Genomic DNA, 27,462 nt, shown 5'->3' with positions numbered 1-27,462 from the left:
ACCAGCAGGTTGAGGAAGGGGATTCTGCCCCTCCACCCCACTTAGGTGAGATCCCACCAGCAGAGCTGCCTCCAGGTCTGGGGTCCAACATCAACAGGATATGGAGCTGCTGGAGCAAGTCCAGAGGAGGCCATGGAGGCCCTCTGCTCTGAGGATGTTCACCTAGACAAGGCTCCAGGGAGACCTCAGAGCCCCTTCCAGTGTCTAAAGGGGCTCCAAGAGAGCCAGAGAGGAGCTTTGTGCAAGGGCTTAGAAGGACAGGACAAGGAGGAATGGCTTCCCACTGCCAGAGGGCACGGTTAGATGGGATATTGGGAAGAAATTTTTGGCTGTGAAGGCGGAGAGGTCCTAGCACAGGGTGTCCACAGGAGCAGTGGCTGTCACAGCCCTGGCAGTGTTCAAGCTCAATTTGGATGGGTCTTAGAGCAACCTGGACACGTGGAAGGTGTCCCTGCCCATGGCAGGCAGTGGAACAAGAGGAGCATTAGGGTCCCTTCCAACTCAAACTATTCTGTGATTCCATGATTTCTCCCCTTCCTGGACATGCCATCACCTCCTCTCTTCCCAAGACTGAGGGGACTGGGACCCAGGAGGACCTGAGTCATTCTCCCCAACTGGGGCACTGTGAGCAAACATCCCCCAGAGCCGCAGTAGCTCTGGACAGACAGGTCCCTGTGCTGTCAGGCTCAGGAATGATCTCCAGGGCAAATGCCACAAGGTGTGGGGACTTGGAGGTTAAGAATAGATTTACATTACTGCTCATTACTATGTTCTTTTCTCACTGATGTAGCTAAGGCCTTCTGCTCTCTGTGACTCAAATGTTTTTGGTCAGTTGCTCCTGCCCTGCTCTCACAAAGGCACCTGAACAGATGGAAGAAAACAAGCCACCGCAGAACAAGCTTGAAAGATGGAGTGTGCTGTCAAAAAACATAACTCAAAGTTTCAGCAAGAAGTCTCTCCTCTCCCTGGGATCCTGGCTGTAGCATGGCAGCTAGTGACTCAGCTAGCAGCTGAAAAGAAGGTACCTAAAAACAATGGCATTTAAAAAATACTTCTAGAGCTCTTACTAGGAAATTCAAACAGGTGAGACACACAAAGAGAGAAGAAAGAGATAAGTTTCTGCCCATGCTGGGCTACAGGGATGTCTCAGCTGTGTTACACCAGCGATCAGGGATAGCCTCCTACAGCGCAGGCAGCCACAAGCTGAAGGACAGGCTGGTTCTGGCACAGACTTGCAGCCTGCTCAAAGCTGGGGCAGAAAAGCAGCTTCTCCAGTCTGGCCTAGAAGACTTCCACTTAAGAGGCTGAGCCAGGAATTTACTACTTCTATTTAACCAAGTGCAGCAATACCCATTTATTTACTCATTCGGGAACCGGATCTCCAGACTCTGCACAGGTATGTACCCAAACAAAGATGCAAAAGCAGAAAGAGCAAAATCCAAAAGAGCACTCAGGCTCCTAAGGTGCTGCTCAGGCAGAACTGAGGCTGTTGCTGAGCTTGTTCTCCTAAACCCCTGCTGGCCCCCAGGTGCTGAGGACCCTGCAGATTGCTGGCACTGTTTTCCCTGAGGCTGAGCACACACTTGTACCCAGCGCAGCCACAAACCCCTCTGGGAGCAGCACTAGTTTGGGCTGAGCTTGCACAGGGCATGAGGTGTGTCTCACCCTTGGTATTCCTGCACTTGCACAGGACAGAAGTCTCTCTGAAGTGATGTTGTGGTTTCTAGGATGTGTCTGATAGAAGACTCTTAACAGGTGAAACAAAAAAGACAACAAGTTACCTTGGAGTTGAATGAACCCCAGCCAGCTGGGTCAGCTCTCTTCCCAGCTTTCCACAGCCTCCAGATCTTGGGCTGTGAGTTTCAGAGCAGCTCTTCTCCAGTGAGGGAGTGGAGGAAAGGCCTGCCTTAAACAGAGAGAACCACAGCTAAAGAATACTGGGGCTCCAAACACAAGTGATCACCTCAGGAAGAGCCCAGGCTGGCTGTCTACACGGCTCATAAATGTGCACTGAAAACACTTGTAAGCTCTAGATGCAACTGGGAACAACTTGTGGTCTCCAAGGTTTTCAAATAGAGCCCTGAACCATGAATAACTTCTGCTCTTCTCAGGGCTCTATTCGGCATCTGCTCAACACAAGGAAAAACTTGGGATGCCATATAGATAGATAGAATCATTATCATTATTATGCCAATCATAGATAGAATCATTAAGGTTGGAAAAGACCTCCAAGGTCATCAAGCCCAACCTCTGACTGAAGCTCACCATGTCCACTAAACCATACAGCAAAATGCCATTTCTACTTGTTTTTTGAGCACTTCCAGGGATATCATCACCACCACTGTCCTGGGTAGCCTGTTTCAAGGCCTGACCACTCTTTCAGTGAGGAAATTTTCCCAGTGTCCAAACTGAACCTCCCCTAGGCCACCTTGAGGTCGTTCTCTCTCCTCCTGTCCTTGCTCTCTGGGAGCAGAACCCAACCCCACCCTGGCTGACCCCTCCAGTCAGGGAGTTGTGCAGAGCCAGAAGGTCCCCCTTCTCTCCAGGCTGAGCCCCTCCAGCACCCCTAGTTGCCCCTGGTGCTCCAGCCCCTTCCCCAGCTCTCTTCTCTCTGGACACACTCCAGCCCTTCAATGTCCTTGTTGTGAGGGGCCCAAAACCGATCCAGGATCTGAGGTGGGGCCTCAGCAGTGCTCAGCACTGTCACCACTCTGGTCCTGCTGGCCACACAACTCAAGCCAGCAGCATGCAGTGAACTCCAGCTTAGCATTTTTGAACTACACAGAAGAACCACATGAGTTCTTTCACACTGTTTGCTAAGGCTTCAATAAAACAAGAAATGAATTTGCTCCCCTGAACCAGAACACTGCCAGTTTGGATCAGGCAAACACACACTACCACTAATCTGCAAAAGAGAGGGGGAACAGCACAATCTGCTCCTCTGTTTGGAGAGAAACAAGAGCCACAGCCAGGCACACTGACATCAAATATTCCCTCAGAAAAGCATCTCCAGGAGGACATGCCAGCTGTGTGCTCAGGCTTCTCCTCCCAACCACCAGCTTTCTGGTTTATGGTGGTGGCTGCAGGGAGGCAGGAAGAGACAATTGTGTGGTGACACTGGCCAACACTTACCCAACAGTTCTCAGTGGGGAATAAAGGATACCACAGGCTGACACAGGCAGTCTCACGGCTCAAGGTCTACATTTCCTGGATCCCAATCTAGTAGCCTCCCTTCCCAACCAGATGGCTTCAGCCTACATCTCTGACCCCACCAAGCAGTGGGGCTCTCCAGCCTTACTGAGGAAACCAAGCAATTTTGAGCGGGGGAGTCCTTTACACAAAGCACAGCAGAAGGGCAGTTGGAAGGCTCAGAGCAGCTGGGAGCTGAAGGCTGTCTGTGGGAAGAGGAGAAGGCAGGTGTGATGAAGCAGAGCCATCCTGAAGGTACCATGGCCCCTTTTAAGGATAAGCCTAACCAAGCTCTACAGTTTTGGAAAGGGCTTCTTGGCTTCCTCTTCACCAAAATGGGTGAATTGGTTTTGCCAGCACTTAAAGGTGAGTCATAAGGCAAAGCAGGTTGGGAGACTGTTTTCTTGTTAAGTCAAAAGCAGGAGCTCTAACAGAAAACACAAAGTACCAGGCAGCACTTGCTACTTCTGCCTGCAACACACTCCTTTTTCCCTTTAGATGAGCATCTGCCATTCAGACATATCTTATCCCTCCCTCCCACGGGTCTTGAATTAAGTTATTTTTCACCCCACCTCACCCTTACAGATTAAGTTTTTACCCCACTTCACAGCAAAACTTGCACTTAAATTTCATTTCTTCAGCTGCTGTAAAAACCCACCTTGTTTCTCTAAGTCACAGTTTGCTCGTCATGCTAGGCACTTCCAGCCTTCTTGTACTCCCAGTTTTCAGTTTAGAAAAGATTAAAAATATATCCAATCTTTGTGTTTTAAAACCTGGGAATTCAGGGAGCCACAGTATCTCTCTGAGATTGTTATAAACCTTAAATCTCATCCCCTGTGGAAGCTTTTGTATTGCCATCCCGTCCATATAAAACCCGAGCCTGCACATATTAAACCAAGTTCCTCCCAAATTGCCACGTTTCTAATTTTCTTTAACAAGCATTTTCTGGCATTATCAGTCCAGAAGCACTTGCTCAAAAGAGTGTCCCAGATAGTTAATACACCAGTGACTCCTGCCCAATACTGAAATGAAAACAAACATCCAACCCTCTGAGACTTCAGAGGAGAAAGACTGTCAGCAGTACTCTACCATCAAAATTAATTTAAGCCTGAAGAGATGCTGGATTGGGAAAAAGTATCCGTGAATTAAAAAAATCCATATGCATATCAATCAGTATGAGGCTGCAGCCTCACCTCGAGTTCTAGAGCCAATTTGGGCACCACAAGATCAGAAGGATCCAAAGCTGTTGGAGAGTGCCCAAAGGAGGGACACGGAGCTGGGGAAGGGTCTGAGGAGAGGCTGAGGGCACTTGGCTCGTCCAGCTGGAGCAGAGGAGACTGAGGGGAGGCTCCTCGGGGGCTGCAGCTCCTCCTGAGGGGAGGCGGAGGGGCAGGGGCTGAGCTCTGCTCTGGGACAGGGACAGGAGCCCAGGAAGGGCTGGAGCTGTGCCAGGGCTGGGCTGGAGCTCAGGGAAAGGTTCTTCCCCCCGAGGGCACTGCCCAGGCTCCCCAGGGAATGGTCCCAGCCCCAAGGTGCCAGAGCTCCAGGAGGGTTTGGACAAGGCTCTCAGGGATGCTCAGGGTGGGATTGTTGGGTGTCCGTGCAGGGACAGGACTTGGACTTGATCCCTGTGGGTCCCTTCCAGCTCAGGATATTCCAGGAATCTATGAAAAGCTACAAAATGCAACACAATATCCACCTCCTGAAAAACTTCATTGTCTTCTAATATAAGTCAGAATTACATGGGAAAAAACCATCAAGCAAAGGCAATTGTTAACCTTCCAGATTTCAGCTCTTTTCACTGAACGAACAGTCCTTACCAACCACAAAAACCACCTCACAACATGTGCTATTTAAACCCCCAAATAATCCCCACCTGTTAGGCAAGAGTGAAACCCAAGGCCTTATTTCTGAATTCCACCTCAGCAAGTGTCTGTAACTGAGCATGTCATTAACAGTGACAAGCACAGCTTTGAAACTTCAGCTTCATTTTCTGCTCTCTCTATTCCAGCTTTGAAGTTAGGGACTATTTTCCATCTCTACAGTTTGCCTTTCTGCCAGCAAATGCTCCGTGTTTTGTACACTGCCCCCGTCAACACACAGCCAGCCAGATGGAGAGAGCGGCACCCAACACGTACAGAGAAGAGGAAAACTGTCATTCTGCAGATGACATCCAGTTAAAAGTGACATTTAAAGAGAAGACAAATGGTTTCAGGTATTACATCTGCCCTCTTGGCTGCACATGGGACTGAGCACACCACCCCTTCATCCTGGCACAGGGATGCAGAACTAGCTACACTGACAGAGACTGTGGAATCAAGAATGAAGAGACACAACCAAGTGCCACATCAGCATCCAAGTGGAGTGACTGTGACTGCTGAAGTGTCATAAGCACATTCAGGGAAGAAGCACTTAGCCAGAGGAGGATTTTAGCCAGCTCCCTTCCTTTGAAAAATGCAATAATGGACAATTTTATACTGAAAAATCCACAAAATCTGGGCCATCAGATGTGCGGAGAAACTACAGAAAGAAAAACTACTGCAGCATCTTTGTCCTCAGCTGCTGCATCCTGCTCAAAGCAGCAGTTTTGGCAATATTTCCCTGTGTCTTAGCCCAGGTCACAGAATGTGCCAAACATGACAAAGCAGCACAGACAGGCAGATTCTCCCTGATATATCAGAGCAGTTAACAAATCCATCACTTCTGCACCACAGAGGACTCTTCCCTCTCCCCCATGAACCTACGTGGCAAATGCCATCAGTGTCACAAAGCCAGGGTGAGCTCCAGTTCATAGCCCTACACTGGGAAGAGAGCTGCACATCCCATGGGAAGACCCAAGCAGTGGCCATGGCAGGCTCCTGCTCATCACCTTCACTTTACTTTGCACAATGCACACATGTGTTTCTAAGCCTTATGCCAAGCCTTAAGGTTTTTCTTAAATCCCTCAGTTTTTCAGAACCTCAAGTAAAATCAAAGGACACCAGAGGGGACAACTGACTTAAGCTGCTGGGCTGTCCCCTCTGTTGGATCCACTGTGAACAAACAAGTAACAAAACTGAGCAGGCTGCAAGGGCAGAAACCTGCCATATCCCATCTCAGCTGTTCTGACTCCCAAGATTTTATCAACCGTGTTGACAAAGCAGGATACTCCACCGTTGGTGGCTGAGGTCACCTGAACTCTGCCAGAGTTCACAAGTGTTGGGACAATGCTCTCAGGCACTCTGTGGGACTCTTGGGGTTCTCCTGTGCAGGGGCACGAGCTGGACTCAATGATCCTTGTGGGTCCCTTCCAACCCTGGAGACCCTATGGTTTGTGGCACTGTGGTCTGCTGGGAGCCTCACAGAATATGGGAGATGAGTCTTGAGCTTTGAAAGGACTTCAGAAAACCTCTCAAAACTTGCCAATTACATAAAAACACCCAAGTGCTCTGAACCCCTTCTGAGCTGTATCAATGCACCAATCCAAACTGCTCCCACTCAGTTGCTCAAATTGGTGCCAAGTGGCCTGAATTACCTGAGCTCAGACAGTCTTGAATAAGATAAAAATCACATACACAGCCATTCTGAGCCAACTCCATCACTGGAGGGCTGACACTGAACAGCATCTGAAGCAGTGCTGTGACTGTACTGCTGCCCAGCTATAACTGGTATAAAATCAGGTAAATTCCTAGAGCTCAGAAGGATGCTGTTAATGTGCCCTTAAAACAGAATCACAGTTCCATCCACAAATCAGGAATTCCACTCCAAAAAATAATTGAATTAAATCACCTTGAAGTCATTAATCTCATGCACAGAAACAAGACTGTTCTGCTGTACTGTTGGGAGAGCTATATTTGATTTTTTTGGTAGGTAATAAACAAGTAGAGACACCTCCCAAGGTCACAGGATGCTCCACAGGTCGACAGCAGCAAGACAAAGGTGGTCCCCCCTCAACATCACCTTGCAGCACACATGGCCAGGATGTTTTCCCATCCCACAGGAAAGGGAAGAGGGAGAGCAGATTAAGGTGACCTACATTACTCCTGCTTTAAATATACAGGAGAATTGCTTTTATTCTACCTACCTCATTCCTCCCTGGCCTTCCTGTCCCATATAGGGTTGACAAGAGCCCTCTGCCCAGGTGGGATGAGAAGGTCAGGTGAACTCAGCCTTAACCAGGGAGGCAGAAAGCAAGTCTGGGCATCAAGCTTGAACTCCCAAGAGACTGACTTTGCAAACAATTTTCTTTCAGTGGAGATGACACACGTTTCTGCGTGTCCTCAACTCCATCAGGTTGCACTTCAGCAATCTCAGTGATTGTCTCAGCCACTGGAAATCTGGACCTTCACTTACTTGGGGTGACAGAATATAAAGCAGCAACTGAGAACAGCAAACTCCAAGGGAAAGAAAAGTCTAACTAGCAATTTAAACAACATCTTGTCAGGCGGCAAATGAGCAGGCAAAACAACCTTGACTAATTCAAGATTCAATTCTACTCTTGAAGAAGCACAACACAGTCACCAGCACAGTCTGACACAACCAAGACACCCATTTTGAAGGGCAGCATACTGATGTGCCAAAGTTTGGGTAACACTAGGACAGGCTTCCAACACCAGCCCTGCTAAAAGACTGTGAACTCAGGTCCCTGGCCCCAAAAGCAGCAGAACTCTTTTCCTACGGAAAAAAATATTAAACAGCTGAGGAATTACTCTGATTTGCTAAATTCAGTGAAGGAGTAGAGACCCGACTGGCTCCCAGCCCAGCACTCCTTTCCTCTGGTGAGCTGCATTTCCTCCAGGCGATGGCTGAGGTCAAAGCCCTACCAGATCTTCTGGAAAAGAAATTAGAAGGTGTTTGCCATGGTACAGGAATGCAGACAACTTGAATGTGAAGAGTCAGCAGTTTGACAGAGCTTTGTCTGAAAAACCATTACTGAGTTTAAATGAAGAGTTAATAGCTGTTGTGCCTAAAAAGGCCCTCAGAGCATGAAAAACTCATTTTTTGCAGGAGCCACGAAGACCCATGCAAGAACTCCCACAGGAGAGCAGAAGGAGGAAAGCTTTAACAGCAGCAGCCAGAGACATGGCAGAAGCCAAACCTAACGTCATTCCCCTGCATCACTCGGAGAGGTGGAACATCATGCAGTAAAGTGTAAAGCAGCGTTTGAGCTCTATGGAGTCTGACCAATCTGACCAAGCTGCCCACCAGCCACGGCATCAGCAGCACTGTCCCAGCAGGGCTGCTGCATTTTAATGACCACAAACAAGGCAAAGCTGCCCTTGTCTTGTAATCCATTAATTCCTCCCAGTTCACCCAGAGCTGTTTCACTCAGAACAAAGACAGAAGCCTGCCTGTGCTGTTCCCATGCTGAGCTAATCTCCAGGCCCTTTCAGCCATGGATGTGGATCAGCCTGGGCTGGTCTTGTGACAAACTCCAGGCCATGACCTGGTTCCCTTTCCTGGATCAAGGAGTGCCTTGGGGAGCAGGAGCAGCTACAGTTGTGCTCCTGGAATATGGGCCCTTGCCTTTCAAACACTTCTCATGCAACAGGCAGGTCTTCAATGATGAAGACAAACAGCTAGTTTACAACTTCTCTTTTCTCCCAGGAAGTCTTCCCCACCCTCTCTAGTAGCAATTTCTGCAAAGTGAACATGCAGATTCTGCTGATTACAAAGAAGATGAGGACTGGGCCCCCTTGATGAGTCTGCAAAACATTTATACTCCTCACACTGAATGCACACTACACAAGCAGTGGTTGGACGTAGCAAAGTTTGTTTCCTGCAACTCCAGATCCAAAATCATGACGTTATCCAGAAGGACAGGACTTCTCATAGGCATCTGCCAAAGGTGCAGCTGTAAAGAGCATGCCAGCTCCATGCTATGAAAGAACACAGCTCTTCTGCATACATGGATTATTCCAGCCTGCTTCTGTGTACTAGTAAATATTTAAGAGAATCCTTCACATCACACACTCACTCCCTAGCTGTACACATTTGTGGGTTTTTTCAACAGAGCTAGTAAAGAGCAGTATGCTTGCTGTAGCTGAAAGCTTGCAGCTTTCAAAGAAACCTGGAAGAGAAGCAAAGGGACTTGCAGCCTCTGCCCAGAGTTGTGAGATAAAAACATGCCATGGTAAGTGGTGACCAGCAGCATGGGCAGGGCTGAGAACACTGGGGCAATCCAGCACATCGCCAGCTTCAGATTTCCTCCCCACCACAGCATGTCCTCTGACTCAGCCTGGTAATTCACCACAAGCCAGTGCCAAAACCCACATGTAAGCCGAGGAAGCCACAAGAACGCACCATGGAAGATGATGACACTCAATTAGGGGTTGACAGCATTTTCTGCTAAATATGTGGGTGAGGAGACAAAGTAAGAGAAAAGCCGCTCTAATAACTTTTAGCTTTTTATTTATAAAAAACGCTTTCCAGGAAGTCTGTAGGCTAACCCAGCTATTGGCATCACTGAAAAAGTCAAACAAACAAGTGCCAGGCTGCTTAGGAACTGAGTATTCCGAAGACCTACCTAAGAAGGAAAAGCCCCAACATCACTGCATGATCACTGGCTTGTGCAGGGCTCTTGGAGAAGCCAAGCTCCTGTCCACAGACTCAGTCTGCAAGTTCTCCCCAGAAGAGGTGGAGAGCCTGGGAGAGCCAGCAGCTGCTTTCCCTTTGGCAAATGCTCCCCAGGCAGGCAGGTGAGCAGTGTTGGGCTCCGCTGAGATTTCTGCTGATGGAGGCCAAGACCAAGCCCACTTCACACAGGCCACAAATTTGGTTTTTCACATGACCCTCTTGCATCTTGTGCTTTTGTTTCATTTCAGCATTGAACAGTCTTTGGCATCCAGGCCTTTGCAGTGCCTTGATTTCCCTCTTTGCTGTGCTCATGTCTTTTCCTGTCCGTGGCTGCATTCCTGTGGCAGAAGAGCTGGCAGCAGGGGTTCAGAATGGTGTGTGTCCTCATCTCAGCATTAGAGGAAAACACAAATGGCTGCACAGGCACCCTCAGCCAGCAGACCATGCTTGGCCAGGAATTTTGCTTTGCTAAAGACTTACAGAACACAAAAGTACTCTTCTTTGAATTCCTGCACTACCATGGATTTAGAAATAATAAAATACCACAGAGGTGTGTCTATCTATCTAACAGTAAGTACTTACAGGGAATCCACACCGAACTAGGGCTTTGTGCCTGCACAATGCTTCTGCCTGGTTTTCCAGACTGATCAGACAATCAGTCTGATGTGACTAAAAAATTATATTGTTGGGCACATTCATGAGGTGACCCAACTTGTAGGCATGGGAGATGGGTGAAGCAACATTGTCACTGGGTTATTAAAACAAATCAAAGGAGACTATCAGAGATTTTGATTAGAGGCTTGGAAAGACTTAATGGAAAAGGCAATACCCCACCTTGGCACCTGCTGTTCTGCTGCTATTTATGAGTTTCAAGGCCAGTCTGGATGGGACTTGGGAGCACCCTGCTCTAGTGGAAGGCATCCCTGCCCATAGTAGAGGGTTGGAATAAGATGGTCCCTTCCTGCCCAAACCATTCCTTCATTCTGTGATTCAAACATCAAGTCACTTCTCCCACAACATAGGCATCTTGGAGAAAAGGAGGTGCCAAGGCCTCTGGGCCTCTGTGTTAAATCAGAGAGTGTGTCCCAAAACCAGCAGCCTGCTCCAATACCTGCTGCCTCCACTGTCTTCCCTGGAACCCATGGGATCAGACCATCCAGGGAAGGCAGGACCTTCTTTGGCTCCCACTTTCCTGCAACCAGGATGCCAGAGGGAGCATCGCCTGCTAATGACATGGCCAGCAGTTCCCTCCCCATGCTGTGGATGGGAGCATTAAGCGTTCACTTCCACCTAAACAAAGGCAACCCTCCTTGCACTGGGATTAGTAAATATCTCCCCCTCCCACTCTGTTGCTGACATTCCCCAGTGCAGTGATTTCTGCTTTTTGACTTATAAGTTAATGACCCCCACATAACACCTGCAGTTCTCACATGCACAGATGAACAGATCTCGTACCAGCAGGGCCCAGCAAGCACATGGTACTGCATCCATGTCAGGAGTGAGGAACCTGCCAGGCCTCTAGAGATTAATTATTGTACATGGGAATACGCTTGGCAGCTCAAAAGGATGGATGGGAATAATCAAACACTGACAAAGCTGAAGCAGCAAGTGATGAGAAGAGCTCTCAGATCTTTGTCAGGGTATCACACAGCCATGTCAGGACTATTTCTGGAGTCAACTGGTGCTAAATGAAAGATGTGTCCATGAAAGAACAGAGTGCTGGAATTCCTGCTGCTGCTTTTCAGGCTGTAACTGCCTTATATGGGAAAATCATATTTATTAAGATTGTGCATCTGGCAAGAGCCCATAATGGTCATGTCAGAGAATCACTTCAATAATAGTTCCCCAAATTTACATTGTCCACACTAAATCCACTCAGGTCATTCCATGAGGACCTCTTCCAGAGAGGCCTATGTGCCTGGGACAAGGCAGTGGCAGCTCTGCCAGCCTCAGCCGCAGCAGTGGTGGAACGGGCTGTTATATGAAGGTCAATGCCAAATGCTGGTTAATGAAAATGAGACCAATCATTCCCTGCCCTGTGTGCTCTGGGGGACTCGTTCTCCAGCCTGCCCTGACGCTGACACAGGTGGGCTTAGCATCCTTTGGGCAGTGGCCACATTTCCCTGCTGCACACACTGTCCTTCTCAGCTCCCAGGCTCCATCATCCCAGCTTCCTGCGTGCTTCCAGCCAATTCATATCTTAAAGAACAATTAATTTGCCAGAGCAGCCTGAATTCTATTTTCATTGCCTTCCTCCTTCCCTGCAGCTGAGCTGTGACTTATTGACTGTGAAGTAACTGCAGGGTCTTTAAGAGTTCAAGGCGCAGGGTGTTTTTCTGCCTGTTCCTGCCTGGCTGACTCCCTCTGTAATCATTTCGCCAGCACCATTTCACGCCACAGAGGCATGTGACATCCAACTAAGCTGTGAACCATAATCATGCTGGGGATGATGTTTACATTTGATTTTTCCTCAAGCTGATAAGCTCTCTTCAATTTCCCCTCTCCACCGAGATGGTATGAATTGAACTGGTTATGCCCCACAGGGTGGAATTCTTCTCTTATCTCTAATCTGATCACTGAAAAAATTGCTTCCAGCAACCCTTCAAAAGTCACTTCAAAGTTATCACTGCTAAGAGGGAAGAGCTGCAATACTGTTCCTGGGCTGTCGAAATCAACGCTCTCCCAGTGCTATTTGGAGACAGTCACAAAGGTGCCACCAGCACACAGCAAGTGTGGGGCCAGGATCTTCATTTTGCTCCTTCAGCCAGAGGTACAGTAAGACAGCTGTGCTTCTGCTCCAGCTCTGGATTGTTAGTGACGGGCAGACTGCAACCCATGTAACAGGAGACCTGACCAATGGAAATAAATCCAATGTCAACTCTCCTTCCCCATTAGACTGAGAATTCCCACTTCATAAGGAGATGGTGGAGGCCAGTTCTACTGTCCAACACTTGGACAGTGCCAGTTCTTTTGTAATAACAGCTCTCCCATAACCCAACCATCCTTGAATAAAAGGTTTCCAGACCCTGTGACTCCAGACTGCACCTGGCTAGAGAAATGGCGATGCACCATTTACTTACCCAACCATCCCTGGGGGATCAAGGCACTCCAGCACAGTACTACAAGCACAAGCACAGTACTCACCCGTCACCACACAGCACCATACCTCCCCATAACACCTCTGCTCCTGCCCACAGTTCACCAGAACCCTGGAGCAGCTCCTTACACACCCTGAAGTCCCTCCCCAGGGCATGAGGGTACAGATTCAGGGAGAAGGCACAGCAAGCCCCTGCACCGATTAGATTTTGAAACTCCACAACAACTTGTTGGTCACAAAACTTTTTAAAGCTTTGAAGCCAAGGTCTCAGGAAGGGATGATTTGGGCTCCTGTGTTCATGAATGAGCTCGTAATAAGTGAGGTTTTCTTCTTCAAAGCATGAGATTTCCAAAAGTTCCCTTCAGAACACTCTAGACCTTAAGTCAATCTACTGCCAAGGTCTCCCTGACTTCCAGTCCTTCTCCACGCAGTTTTACTCCTGTACCAGACTAATTGGTAATTTTTCTATAATTACTGAGGGGTTGGGGAGGGTCTTTGCTGGCCTGATCCACAGTCTGGATCAACCCTGCCACATTGTTCAGGCAGAGCACAGCACGTAGATGCCTCCTCTCCAGCCAGGAGGCAGGCAGCAGATTTCAGCCATGCTGGTGATCCTTCAATAGTACTTGCAGAGCAGTGAGCACAAGGGGAGCAGCATGAAGCACCAGTGTACGTGGGTCATGGGCACTTCAACACCTCCACACAGCAGCAAAGACACTAGCATTATGGGGATTTGTCACCCAGTTCAGACCACAGTGACAGCCCCAGACATATGCACCACAGCCCACCGGTGCAGCCGTGCCATCCTACAGCCCACCAAAGGCCACCTCCATCCCCCAGAGTTTGCTCTTCTCCAGCAAAAACTCATTTGCTGTTGTGCACATTGTCCCCAGCCCCCCAGGAGCTCCAGCTGCAAGTGCAGCTGAGGCCAAGTGACACAATTTGGACGCTACCCAAGTGAGGAGTAAGCAACTTGACTTGAGAAATCAAAGCATCGGTGAGATTACTGGCTCTGTTTCATCTTTTTTACTATAAGCATAAAGTAAGCCTACAGGTTTATAAATCCAGATTTACTTACAGAAGAAGAAAAATATACAGTCCTTGCTTAAACCTTTCTTGAGCAAGTTTCCATTCCCTGGTCCTGAGCAACAACCCTGTATCCTCCCCAAAAACCAGACACATGATAGAGAAACCAGAAGGGCAAATGATATTTTAATTGTTCATTGGTGCCCATCCCCATGGCAGAAGGGTGGAGCAAGATGGGCTTTAAGGTCCCTTCCAGACCAAACTGTTGTGTGACTCTGATCAGCAAGAGGTTCTCTTTCACTCCCTTGGCATCACTTGCCACCCCTGCCCATGCTGGAAGAACACTCCCAAAAAGAAGTCCAAGGCTGTGTGGGAGCACAGCAAGCAGCCTCGGGGAGGCAGGCCGCAGGCTACCAGCCTCTGCATTTCTTTGCGGGGCCGATGAACTGCAGCAGAGCGGCGAGGGACAGCTTCCCTCAGCCTAAACCTCGGCACCTTACCCAAAGTTACATACTACACCCACACCCCCGTCGCGGCAGACGATATCTGCAAAACAAACACAGCTTCCACTGTAATTAGCTAGTTCTCAGAAGACCTAATGATGCTTATTTAAAGGCCTGGTGACACGGAGATCGTTGTCATCACATAGCCAAACCCTCTAAGCGCCCTGGACTCCGGCAGGTGCCCGGAGCTCCGCATCGCGCCTGCGGAGGAACGTGTCAGCCCGGCAGCAGCGGGGCTGAGCATCACGAGCACGGCTCAGCCAGCAATCCTGAGGCTGTTCATGAACTAGAAATAATTAGGCAACAGCAGAGGCGGGGGCAGGTGCAAAGGCACAGACCCATCCTGCCATTCGGGAACCCTCAATCTTCTGCTAATGCCGCTGCCGGGCTCAGGCTCGCTCTGGGCCCCGACAAACGGGTTCCCTCCGGCGGGAGGGACCCCGGCCGGCAGCAAAGCCCCTCCTGCCCGGGTGTACCCGGTCCCCCGAGCAACCCCTCCACCCCGACCCTGTGATCGCCGGGGAGCGACCCCCGAGAGGGAATGGGGCAGGACGACCCCGCCACGGCCTTGCAGGCCCAGCCAGGGCCGGTTCCGAGACTAGGAGTAGTGCCGGAGGTGGGCGGCCTGTGCCCCGCAGGGTGGTCTGGGGGTCGCCGTTGCCCTTCGCAGCTCTGAGAGTCCCGAGGGCAGAGCCGGGGAAGCCCCATCCCGCTGTCCCCCGGTGTCCCGGGAGCGGAACCATCTCGGGGCCGCGGGAGAAGGGGGGAAGGGAAGCAGCAGTTGGACGGGACCACGCGGTGCCGGGGGGAGGGGGGGGGCGCACTCCGCGGAGTGGGGGGGCTGGACCGAACCACTCCGAGCGCCGTGCGGGGGGGCTCGGCCAGGGTTAGGGCTGGGCTGAACCACTGCGAGCCGGCGGGACACGGGGACACGCCGGGGCCCGGCCTGGTGAGGGACAGCCAGAGGCGGCCCTCGGTGCTCGCGGCGCGTTACCTCCTGACGCGTCCGGTCCCCCTACGCCTGCCTCCGGAGTGATGGCACCGGCACCCGCCGCGGCTGAGCCCTCCGCCTCTTCAGGCACCTCCAGCTCCATGGCGGCCCCGGGCAGGCGCAGCCCCGGGGCAAGACAGGCCCCCGACAGGCCAGCGCCCGCCGCCGCGCTCCTCCCGGGTACCGGCCGCGGCGCGGGGGACCCTGGGAGCGCCGCGGACCATAGAACGCGGGTGGTGCCGCGGCCAGACACGCCCCGAACAGTGCCGGAAGTACAGCGGCCTTTTCCGCCGGAGTTAATTGCGATGTGGCGGAGGGCTGTCGCGATAACTGGCGGGCAGTGGGATTCGACGCGGGGAGGGAGGGATAAGGAAGGCCGCAGCAACTCCGGCCGCTCCCTCAAGGTCCGGCGGCCGCGACACCTCCTGTGGGGGGGAAACACCACAGGCTCGGGAGGCGGGGCCTGTGGTCGCCATGGCACCGGGGCGGGGCTCCGCTAGGGGCGGGGCCTACCTGCCAGTTGCTATGGCAGCGGAGGCGGGGCCTGTAGGTGCCCACTAGCGTGGAGGCGTGGTTCAGGTGGAGGGGCGGGGTCCGGCGGGGGCGTGGCCGGCACAGCGAGGTGGAGCCCGCGCCCTCCGTCCCGTCGTGGGTCGATTCTCCCGCTCTGCCCCCGCTAGACCGGGGCCCTCCGGGAGCCTTCCCGATGTCGGGCGCCGCCTACCCCCCCCTCCCCAATCGTCTCCGAGAGCTCCCGGTAGCTGCACAATCCGCAGGCTGTACTGGGCCTATCGTGCACCGGGGACCCGGACAAGCTGCCTCCCCCCTGCGCAGCCCCGGCGCCGTTCAGCGCCGCAGGTGCCCAGCCGGCGCCGGCGCCCGGGCCCAGCTCCTCCCGGCCTGGCGGCACCATCTAGTGGCGCTGCCCGGCCCGGGTCAGCCTCGGGGCGCGGGTCAGCCCGGGCCGGCCCCGCCGGTTCTCGGAGCCCTGGGGCCACGCGTGTCCCAGATGGGGAGCACGGCTGGGAGGCAACGCTGCAGCCACCGGCACTAATGACCCTGCTCGGCGGCGCCGGCCCCCGCCAGAGGGGCTCCCGACTGCGGCTGGTCCTGGGGAGCGGCGGGAGCTGTTCCAGTTTCCCCGCGGAGCTCGGCCGGGAGCAGCCGGTGCCGGGGAGCGAGCGGAGGGGCAGGCGGCGGCATGGCTCCGGCTCCGGGGTGGCAGCTGTGGTCCGGGGGCTTCCGCAGAAACTGGTCCCCCCACGCCGCCTCGGCGCTGGGCTGGGAGCGGTACCGCCCCCGGCGGGAGGGGAAGAGCCGCGGCGTGGACCTGGTCGCTGTCACCGCCGAAAAGCGGCCCCGCCGGACGAGGGATGACGGGGACCTGGTCCTCAGGTGCGGACAGGAGCAAGAGAAGGGGAGGAGAGGGGGCAGCAACCATCACCAGCTTCCCCCACGCCTCCCAGGACGGGAATCCACAGACTGGCCCCTGTGTCTGTCCCGTCTTGGGACAATGGGTAACGCTGCAAGGGTTTGGGGTCTGGGGCAGAGCCTGTCCCTGGACAGGGCAAGGACTAGGGGAGGAGGAACTATCTGCAGGCGCTGCCACCACCAGCATCCTTGGAGCCTGCCCCGGTGCAGCGCTGGGAGGGCGATGATTGCAGGTGGCTGAGCCACCATCACGGTGGAGGACACCAGGGACAGCCCTCCGGGAGACCTGCTGTGCCCGGGATGCTGCACCGGGACCCCCTTCCTCCTCCTTCCCCGCTTCAGGCAGAGTCTGGGCCACAAAGGGTTACGCAAGGCACCCTGGAGTGACACCACTGCCACCAGCCCGGGAGCTCAGCTTCTTCCTGGTCGGATCCCTGGCTCGGTGAGTGCCTAATTCTGTGCCCCGGGATCTGTCGGCCGTGCTTTCTGGCTTTCAGCCGTGCTATCATCTGGGGAGTTGGCCATGCTTTGTCCCTCTCTGGGTGGCTCCAGGACCCAGTGACCCTCCTGGAGCTCTGCCCCGTAGCAGGGAGATACCCCGAAGGATCAGAGCTCCACGCCCCAGGGCTGAAGGACGTATCTCGCTGCTGATGATTTACACTCGGTCCGGAGCAGCCCTTCCATAGACCTTTTCCCAGAGCAGGGGGTCGGGATCATCGCTCTGTGGGTGGGGTTGGGATAGAGCAGCGTCTGGAGGGATCCGGGGCCAGGATCAGACGAGGAACAAGTAGTTTTGTACCGCTGGCTGAGAGCAGAGACTTCTCTGATCCTAGGAAGGCTTTGAGGTTCTCAAGATGAGGACCCCCATCAGGGGAGGCGGGACTGAGAAATATGGCTGATGGGGTTGGCTGTATGCACAGCTAGGGTGGACAGTGCCTGTCACTTTCTGATAAATGATCCCCCGGCTTGTTGCTGTCCCCATCGTGGGCATTGTTGGTGCCATCACCCAGGGCCAGGCACAGCCCCGAACTGGGGACCTGGCAGTGGGATGAGCTGCCCCAGCACAGCTTGGCTTTGTTTGGTTTCAAAACCCATGGGAAGTGCTGCCACGGTACATGTGTGAGGCAGCGTTGGGGTGCTGTGGGGCTCCCAGTGCGGCTGGTGCTCAGTGCTGGGTGTGTTGGGCTGGACCGTGGTCAGCTCTGCCCAGATACTGCCTCTCCCTGCTGGGCCATTCCAGGTGCAGGCTGGTTTCTATCAGAAACCGGCTGAGCCGGCTCTTCCTGCTGCCAGCCTCGGCCTTTGGCTGGTGCAGGCCCTACGCCAGACCTTGGGGGGAGACTGGGGAGAGGGACTGGGTTTGATGGCGCTGTGGGCACACTGGCTGTGTCACTGGAACTGCTGCCATCCCCATGCTGCCCCAGCCACTGCCTGAAGAGAGCAACCAGTGGAACACAAGTTTGTGGCCAGTTTGTGGCACCACAGTGGTAGGACAATTGTGGGAGCCTGCTGGGGACAGTGAGGGGCTGTGTTGGGTGGCATCAGGGGTGGTTCTGGCACAACAGATGTCACCACCCTAAGGAGGGGGATGATCTGGCTGCTCCACGTCCCTTGGACCTATAGTTCATATCATGTCACCTGCAGGTGTCCAGGGAGCACAAACAACACTAGTGACACAGCTGAAACCACCCCAATGCCACACTGGGAGCTGCTGGTTTTTTTCAGCTTTCTCAGTGCCAGGACAGTGGGTGCTACCCCACTGGGGTCCTGCCCAGCCCCAGCTACCCCCTGCTCCCATGTGTCCTGAGTAGCAGGGAGGCACCTTAGGCTGGTTTCGGCAGCTGCTGACGCAGAGGGGACTCTGCCCTCCACACCCGTAGCTGCAGCCAGCCCGTCAGGTGAATGATTACCCCAGGCCTCCCCCGGCCCTCCCCAGGGTTGCAATGAGCTGGGTCTCATTTCACTGGCTCAGGCTGGTCTCATTTTGGGGGCTCAGCCGGCTGCCTCAGCACTGCTCGAGCCGGGGCTGCCCATGGGATTCCCTTGTGCCAGGGCTGAGCTGCTTCACTTGGCTGGAGCTGGCTGCCCACTGCCAGATCCCTGATGTGCCATCACCCCGGCATTGCCCACAAGGTGTCTCTGTCCCACCAAAGCTGCCCTATGGTCAATTGCCAAAGAGCTTGTGGAGGTTTTGAGCTCCATGTGGCACCAATGTGGGTATCCCTGGCTGGGCTTGAGGGAGGCTGAGCTGTGTTGGGAGCTGTTAGGGATGAGCATAGCCCTGGCACAGCCACTCCAGAGCCCTTGGACACCAGAGCCATGTAGTGCCATGGGAACTGGAGGTGTTCAGTTTGCAGAAGGGTGCTCAGGAGACCTCTTTGATCTCTACAGCTCCTAAAGGAGATTGTACTGAGGTGGGGATCAGCCTTTTCTGTCAAGTGTCAGAACCAGAGGAAATGGCCTCCAGTTGTACCAATGGACATTTCGATTAGATACTAGATAATTTTTTTTCACTGAAAGAGTGGTCAGGCAATGGAGTAAGTTGCCCAGGGAGGTGCTAGAGTCATCATCCCTGGAAGCATTCAAGAGGTATCTGGATGTGGCACCTGGGGCCATGGTTTAAGGGGTGATTATAGTGATGTTGGAGTGACAGTTGGATTTGATGATCTTGAAGGCCTCTTCCTGCCTTGATGATTCTGTGAGACCCTGATCAAAGCAGCCTGTCTTTGTCCCACCCTGTGGGAACTGGTGGGAGGCTCTGGTCCTGCTGTCTCTCACTATCATGGGATCCCATGTCTTTCTGGATTCATGCTGACATTCCCTCCAGGGAGATAGGTGTAGACCCCTGGGCCCATCCCAGGAGTTTCAGCCTCAAAGGGACATTATTCTATCAGTCAGCTTATCTGCCTCAGGTGGAAAACACTGGATTTGGGGAAAACCCAAGGAAAGCAAAAGGTAAAACTGGGGCAGTGGTGCTGCCAAACCAGCTGGCAGAGCTGCTGGAGCCCAGAGTGGGTGGACAGGCACTGAAACACCATCCAGAGCAGAACCCCAAGGCCTGCTGGCTGCAGGAGGACAGAGCAGAGTCAGAGCACAAGGATGCCATGGACAGTGTGTCCCAGCCATGGAGAAGAGTCCTGTCCCTGCCCTGTGTAAAACCTTTCCTTCCATGGATGCATGTCTGACAGGATGGAGATGGACCAGATGACGGATGGACCCCCCAAGGGATGATTTCATGCTGCACAAGAGGCAGCTCTGGGTTCACAGCCATGCAGTGTTAGCTGGGGTGTGACACAGCTGCTAGTCCTGGTGTCCTGGCACCATGGAGCTCTGTCCCTTGCAGCCTCACAGTCCCTGGTGCTTATGGCTCAGTTTTGCTGCTGCTCTTTGTTGCAGCCCGATGTTGGATTGAGGAACAGGCCAGCAGCTGCAAAGAGGGACCAGAGCTGGTCGGAGTTCCCTGGCTGTCCAGCTGCCACTGTCACTCCCTCCAGCTTGTGCTGGTGGGTGTCCACCATGGAGGAGATGGTGATCTGGGAGCAGCACACAGTGACACTGAGCAAGGTGAGTGTCGCCTGGGGTGGCCCCACCGTGGGAGGGGATGGGATCTGTGGGGTCAACTCTGCCTGACGCCCTTCTGGCCCATGCCCACCAGGACCCTCACCGGGGCTTTGGATTTGCTGTCTCTGGAGGCCGTGACCATCCCAACAAGATAACCGGGGACACAGCGGTGTTTGTTTCAGACGTGGTGTCTGGGGGACCGGCAATGGGTCAGCTCCAGTGAGTGCACAGGGGCCATAGGGGGTGCTCAGTGCCAGCAAGGGTGGGAAGAATGGAGAATCACTCCTGCTGGGACAGGGCCATCACCACTGTTACCCTGCCTGGCTGGAATGGGATCCTTCGGGGTACACTCACTACCCCACCAGCTCCCAAGGCTGGGAGCTGTGCCTGGGACAGTCACAGCTGCATTTTCCCTTCCAGGAGGAAGGATCACATCGTGATGGTGAACGGCCTTTCCATGGAGAATGTCCCATCCTCCGTCGCCATCCAGACACTTAAAAACTGTGGCAAGATTGCCAACATTGTGAGTGTGCTCTGTGGTGGGATGAGGGCTGGCGTCATGCTCACGCTGTGCCTGTCCCTATCCCAGATCCCCTGTCCATGCATGCCCAGGGTTTGGGGTTCGGGAATTGCTGCAAGAACATCTCCTGGCAGAGACAGCTGTACCCACCATCCTCTCCTGCTCACTTTGCACCTACAGACGCTGAAAAGACCGAAGAAGATTCACCTTCCTGTGAGTAAGAGCAGCCCTGGGTCCCCTGCTGTGCCCCAGCACTATGACTCAGATGATGACTACAGGCTGCACTGCTCCCGGGATGACCTGGATCACAGCCAGGGCTATGATGGGGATTCATCCAGTGGGAGGAGCTCTGGTCACCACCACGATGACCGTCACCACCGCAAGCTGGTGTCAAGGAGCAGGAGGCAAAGCCAGGACAGCCGCCACTGGATGCAGAGTAGGTCAGATTGGAGAGGCCATGACCAACATTGCTCTGCCAATGTCTTTGGCCAGGACGGGGACACCAATGGGCTAGCCCTAGTGTCAGGCTTCAAGTGCCTGCCACGCCAGGATGTGCCAATGAAGCCCATCACGTCGGTCCTGGTGAAGCAGAAGCAGAATGAAGGTGAGGCCCTCCTGCTGTCCTTGGGTCTCATTGCCTGATTTTTGGCCATGCCTTCCCCCAAGGAGGAGACAATAGTTTGGCAATAGTTTGGTGGGTGCCAGGGCCTGGCTGCAGCAAAAGGACAGTGCATGCCATGCTGGGTGCACTAAATCTCCTGCCCTCAGCTGGGGTCTACAGAGCTCAGCTTTGGGGCTTGCCAGTACCCCAAGGGGAGCTGTGGCTTGTAGGGATGGTGCCGAGGGGGGACCGAGAGGGTTTTGTGTCTGCCTGACTCTTCTACCATCATGGCTCTTTCTGGTGCAGAGTATGGCCTGAAGCTGGGGAGTCAGCTCTTCATCAAGCACATAGTGGAGAGTGGGCTGGCGGCCAAGGGCAACTCCTTGCAGGAGGGAGACCTCATCCTGAAGGTATGGGGGCCCCAGGGTGCAGAGCACTCAATGGGGGTCTCATCTGCCCCTCTTTAGAGGGCTTGTCCCTGGCTGGTGTCACTGCAGGGCCCAGCCATGGGCTGGAGGCAGTTCTGTCTGTGCCCACTCCTTTTTCCACCCCACTGTCCCTATGATGTGCAGTCCCCCACTGTGTGTCTGTGTCCTCACTGGATGACAGTCACAGGTGTTTGTCAGATAAAAGTATGTTTAAAGTATTTAAACAGGAGGAGGAAATAGAAGGGAGGGAGACCCTTTGTTTGCACACCTGGTCCAGGCAGACCCGTGGCTGCTGGGAATTGGTGCCAAAGTGACTCTGGGGTAAACAGAAGGGATTGCATCCCACAGTCTGTTGGGAAAAGCAGCTACCACTCAGGGAGATCTCAACCCCAGGGCTTGCTTGGGACTTGACTCCCTGCACCAGGCCACGACATGGAAGGACAGTGCTAGGCCCAGGGCAAAGGAAAGCTGAGCTTCAGGTGTCTGAGGGGTCCATACAATCCTCCCTCCGGGCAGAGCCCCAGGCAGGTGGAAGTGGGTCTTAACAAACCATGCTAATGTTTCCTCTGTACAGAATGAGGTCACACTGGGAAGCAGCCAGGAACACAGAATAGGTGAAGCTGCAGGAGCTGGGAATGGGCTGGAGGGGCTGGGAAGGGACCAGGAAGATGGCAGTCAGAGCATCCCATCCCAGGGGGGTGCTCCTGGGAGTGGCTTTCCCAGGAGCAGGTGCCCTAAGGTCTCCCCTTCTGCCCCTCCAGATCAATGGGGTAGCCTGCCAGGACATGTCCTTGGCTGAAACCCAGCAGCTTATCGAGCAGACAGAGGGGATCCTGACCCTACTCATCCTGCGTGACCACCGGCAGTTCCTGGTCAACATCGCTGATGTTGACAGCCAGAGCAACAGCTCCCAGATGGACGGTGAGGAGATGTGGTGCCAGGGCCAGGGTCAGATACACAGCACAGGAGCTGCATGGCCACTGATGCATCTCTGCTCCTGTGGCTACAGATATCTCAGACATCGACTCTGAGCTGTCCCATCCGCCATCTCCAGAGGCCTCCCCACGACCTCCAGCTGCTGCCAGGACAAATTCACTGTAAGGCCCACACTGTCCCCATGAGCCCCTCTGTCTCCTGGCGGATCCTGCTGTATTCTCCACCTGTCTGGGGATGCTTGTTATCCATTCCTAAGCCAATATCCCTGGAGGTGGTACTGCCGTTCCCAGCTTGCTCTGCTGTCTCCACTGCCCACGTGCCCTGCTTAAATCCTGCTCGACCTTGTTCCAGGGAGAGGAGACGATCAGACAGGGAGCCTGTGACTGAGGAGACTGTAGCTGATGCTCAGGGCCCAGGTGAGTGGACTGGGCACTGAGGGGGCTCCAGGCTCCTGTGCATCTCCGCTGCCCAAAGCCCGGGCAGAGCTATGCCTCAGCACAGCCAATGCTCCTCCTAGACCAGCTCTCTTTCCTGCAGACCTTCTGGAAGCTGTGGAGTGGGATGGCCACAGTCCCCACACCAGCCCCACTGCCCGAGCTGCCCACAAGGACAGGTATGTCTGCAAGAGGCAGGGGGAAATGGTTGGGAGACACGAAGAGCTGCTGTGTTACAGGGTTGGGGTGACAGGGTCAGTGCCTCCCTGTCCTGTCCTTACATGTCACCACTGGGCTGACTGTACTTTTCTGTGGCAGGTACAGCACCAACTCCAGGGTCGTGCGGTTTGTGAAGGCCAAGAGTGTGGGGCTGCGGCTGACAGGTGGGAATGATGTGGGCATCTTCGTGTCGAGTGTGCAGGAGGGGAGCCTAGCTGACAGCCAGGGTGTTCGGGAAGGAGACCAGATCCTGCAGGTACCCGAGGCTGAAAATGCTCCATATGCTGCTGCATCTGGACTGGCCCCAACCCTTTTGGATCCAATATCTCCCCAGGGTACCACCTCCAGGGAGACAGGGACCAGTTCCCTCTCCCACTGTGCTCTGGGCACTGCTGTCCCTGGGTGTCCTGCTGGCAGAACCATGTCCAAGTGCTTTTCTGTGGCAGGTGAATGACACCAGTTTCCAGAACCTGACCCGTGAGGAGGCTGTGGAATTTCTCATGGCCCTGCCCCCGGGCGAGGAGGTCACACTGCGGATCCAGAGCAAGCAGGACAGTGAGTGGTGACCAGGCTCATCCTGGGCTCTTGCCTCTCCATCCTCTGTCTCTTCTGGGCAAGCATCAGACCTACTGGACTTGCCATGGCCCCTCCTGTCCCTGCAGGATGGTCCTTCCTCCACTCTCCTCCTGCTCCAGAGAGCTGATGGGAGGGGACCATCCCAGCCCTGTTTGTGCCTTGGCTTCCTGGAGCACAGGAGCTTTCTGGCATCATGGCCCAGCCTGGAGAGGCCAGTATGTGCTGGGGAGTCAGATCCTACTGTCCCCAGCGTGCCTGAGAGTGCCGTGGGAGGAAAAGGTGTCCCCAATATCCTCCTTAGCAGCAAAGGGCTCCTGTGCAGCCTCCCAGCCAGCCTAGTGCCTTCCCAAACCTCTCCAGCATCTTCTTCCTCAGCCACCTCTTCCCCTGATGGTCCCTCTTGCCCTGGGCTTCAGTTTACAGGAAGATGATCTCGTCCAATGTGGGTGACTCATTCTACATCCGGACGCACTTTGACTTTGAGAAGGATACGCCATCGGGGCTCAGCTTTGTCCGTGGGGACGTGTTCCATGTGCTGGACACCATGTACCGGGGCAGGCTGGGGAGCTGGCTGGCTGTGCGCATGGGCCGGGATCTGCAGGAGCAGGAAAAGGGCATCATCCCCAACCAGAGCAGGTAGGGATGGAGCCAGGAACAACTCCTAGACAAGGAGAGCCATAGAAGGCTCCCAAGTGAGCTGGGGACATGGATGGTGGGCTCAGTGAGAGGTAGGGCAAGGGCTGGTGGGACAGTGGTGGGAAGCATGAGTTGGTGAAATCCCTTCTCAGGGTGTTGAGGCTGTCAAGTTGTCCAAAGTCCCAGAGAGAGAAGTCTACCACAGCCTCACCTGGCTGTGCCACCTAGCAGGGGTGCTAGTTTCTCCTGACCTGCTCCTCAAACTCAGAGGCTGCAGGTCCTGACCCATCTCCTTTCCCAGGGCCGAGCAGATTGCCAGCCTGGAGCCAGTGCTGAAAGCCACCTCTGGTGCCAACCCCTCCGGGGCAAGGGCTGAGTTTTGGAAGCTGCGGGGCTTGCGGGGAGCCAAGAAGATGCTGCGGAAGAGCCGGGAGGACCTGTCTGCCCTCACAAAGCAGGGGCACTATCCACCATATGAGAGGGTGGTCCTCAAGGAAGGTGGGCACCAGTACAGCCTGACCCACCTTGGTCCTGGGACCGCCCTGCTGTGGATGCTGATGGGCCCCCCTCTCCTGGGAGGAGCAGGGCGAGTTGCAGGCCTGTGGGCACCATGAGGAGTGGGCCTGGGTGCTGGGAGCTCTGCCCTGGCCTCCAGCCATCCTGAGCACCTCTGTCCTTGCACAGCCAGCTTCAAGCGGCCAGTGGTGATCCTGGGCCCCATCGCAGACATCGCTGTGCAGAAACTGAGCAGGGAGCTGCCCGCGCTGTTTGAAATTGCCCGTAAGTGCCCCCACATTGGGGTGAAAATGATACCCAGCAGCCAGACCCTGTGAGAGTTCTTCACCTTTGGCTTCCTCCCCATGACAACCCAACACCTTCCTGGGCTTATTCGCCCTCTCCCCTCCCCTCCCTGAGGGACACAGCCCTGGGGCTGGGCATGGCCATGCCCAGGCTGGGACTGTTGGAGGTGCCGCCCCTCTTATGCCCCATCTCTGTGTCCTGCAGCGAGTGTGCCCCGAGATGGAGCATCATCCAAGGTCATCAAGCTGGATTCAGTGCGGCAGATTGCAGAAAAGGTGAGGCCCTTCCCATGTCCTTGGAGCCAGCTGGGGCCTGTGGAAAGCCCATGGCTCCCATCCCTGCTCTCAGCAGGGCTGATGGCTGTGCCCTGCTCTAGAACAAGCATGCCTTGCTGGACATCACGCCCTCAGCTGTGGAGCGCCTCAATTACGTGCAGTACTACCCAGTGGTGGTGTTCTGTGAGCCCGAGAGTCGGCAGGGCATCAAGGCCATGCGGCAGTGGCTGGCACCTGACTCCAGGAAGAGTTCCCGGCGCCTCTATGCCCAGGCTAACAAGATGAAGAAGTATTGCAGCCACCTCTTCACAGCCACCATCAGCCTCAGTGGCAGTGGCAATTCCTGGTATGAGCAGATCCAGGACATCATAAGAACACAGCAAAGCCAGCCTGTCTGGACAACAGCAGAGCAGGTATGGGGCACAGGCTCTCTGTGGTGAGGCTTGGCTTCCTGGGGCTGCTGCCAGGCAGGTGATGGGGCTGCACATAGCACCCCATGGCTCGGGACCCATGTCTCCATCATCCCCACCTCTCAGACAGATGTAGCACCTGAGGACAATCTGGACCTACTGAACCCACCGAGCACCGAGGCCTCAGGCTACCTGACATGTGACAGCCATGCCAACAGCGACTATGATGACACAGATGGGGAGGCGGGAGCCTACACTGATGGCGAGGCAGAGGATGCATGTGACCAGCCCGGGCTGGCCCGTTCCTCTGAGCCAGCACATCTGGCCCCTAGCCATGGCCTGGACTCCTCTGAACCAACACAGCTGACCCCAAGCCACAACCAGCGTGAACAGGTGGGTTGTCCCAGATGGCTACAAGGGCCCAGTGGGGCAGAAGAAAGCGGCACAGTGCCTGATTCTGGAGTGTAATTCCCATCCTCATGGCACAGGCAGGGTGTCAGCTCTGGCTGCTGCAGGGTCCAGCTGTGAGTCTGTGCCCAGCTCTGGGTGTCCAGAGGCAAATACCCCAGGCTGGGGCACAGCCCCTGCCCCGCCCCTGACCCCTCCCACCTCTTCTTCCCCAGGTGCCCGAACGGCCACGGCAGGGCAGACGCTATGACAGCATCAGGTACCCTTGTGCCCTGGGGTGGGAATGGCAGCCAGCCAGGGCTGGGGACAGTCCCAGAAGGGCGCTGTCCCTGTCATGCAGAGCCATCACCACCTTTCTGTCCCCCAGGGAATATGAGCATGCGGCGGTGAGGAGGAGGTTCACACGGGCCAGGGATGACTCGGACCAGGATGAAGGCTATGAGTGGGGCCCAGCCACAGATGTGTAGTGGCACTGCTGGCCTGTTCCTCCAGGCCAGCCCTCCCACAGCCCTGCACAACTGGGTGCAGGTGACAGCTCAGGTAGTGCCCCTGTGGCCAGGCTGAGCTGGGCACAATCCTGGTATACCCTGCATCACCAAGTGCCTGCACTACGACGTGCCTCCTTCCCTTTTGGCCACAGCACTGCTACGGAATAAAAAGGATGTTTGGATCAGGATGGGGTGTTTCTGGGGGTGCTGGGTGGCAGCTTACAGGGGCTACCCTGTGCAGCAGGGTGGCTGTGCTGGCACCCAGGCACCTCCCTGGTCAGTGGCCCTGTGTATGATAAGGCATCACAGGGGAAACTGGAGCCTGGCACCACCACAGGCCTGGGATGTGCCACCAGAGCTGAGCCTCCTCTGCTGTG

At 54.7% G+C, this 27,462-nt stretch overlaps 2 protein-coding genes across 9 annotated transcripts in view; one reads left to right on the top strand and one right to left on the bottom strand.

The window, feature by feature from the left end:
• Positions 1–15,635, bottom strand: part of PIP5K1C (phosphatidylinositol-4-phosphate 5-kinase type 1 gamma) — a 49,245-nt gene extending 33,610 nt beyond the window's left edge. For 7 of the 8 annotated variants that reach the window (XM_066336440.1, XM_066336444.1, XM_066336441.1 and 4 more), the window contains exon 1: positions 15,365–15,611. In XM_066336440.1, the coding sequence (XP_066192537.1) occupies positions 15,365–15,464 (100 nt within the window). In that variant the 5' untranslated portion in view covers positions 15,465–15,611. Of the gene's footprint in view, positions 1–15,364 lie in introns of all 8 variants that reach the window. The other variant, XM_066336446.1, reaches the window with a different exon arrangement.
• A 1,499-nt stretch (positions 15,636–17,134) lies between these two features.
• On the top strand, positions 17,135–27,247 carry TJP3 (tight junction protein 3). The gene is made up of 20 exons (XM_066336433.1): positions 17,135–17,234; positions 20,189–20,356; positions 20,448–20,572; positions 20,774–20,876; positions 21,054–21,477; positions 21,781–21,884; positions 22,664–22,823; positions 22,912–22,999; positions 23,190–23,254; positions 23,376–23,451; positions 23,591–23,747; positions 23,938–24,046; positions 24,484–24,703; positions 25,005–25,201; positions 25,388–25,483; positions 25,709–25,779; positions 25,881–26,192; positions 26,316–26,582; positions 26,813–26,856; positions 26,965–27,247. Exons 2-20 carry the CDS (start codon positions 20,309–20,311, stop codon positions 27,062–27,064), a joined length of 2,766 nt encoding a protein of 921 aa, XP_066192530.1. The 5' UTR covers positions 17,135–17,234; positions 20,189–20,308; the 3' UTR covers positions 27,065–27,247.
• Positions 27,248–27,462: the final 215 nt, after the last annotated feature.

This window comes from Sylvia atricapilla, chromosome 26, assembly GCF_009819655.1.
Source record: "Sylvia atricapilla isolate bSylAtr1 chromosome 26, bSylAtr1.pri, whole genome shotgun sequence".
Lineage (NCBI taxonomy): Eukaryota > Metazoa > Chordata > Aves > Passeriformes > Sylviidae > Sylvia > Sylvia atricapilla.
This window is presented reverse-complemented; position numbering and strand designations above follow the sequence as displayed.

Coding starts and splice junctions, on each gene's coding strand:
- TJP3 (XM_066336433.1), top strand. CDS start 20,309: ATGGAGGAGATGGTGATCTGGGAGCAGCACACAGTGACACTGAGCAAG. Junction 20,573..20,773: donor CCGGCAATGGGTCAGCTCCA/GTGAGTGCACAG, acceptor TTTCCCTTCCAG/GAGGAAGGATCACATCGTGA. Junction 25,780..25,880: donor TGCGGCAGATTGCAGAAAAG/GTGAGGCCCTTC, acceptor GCCCTGCTCTAG/AACAAGCATGCCTTGCTGGA.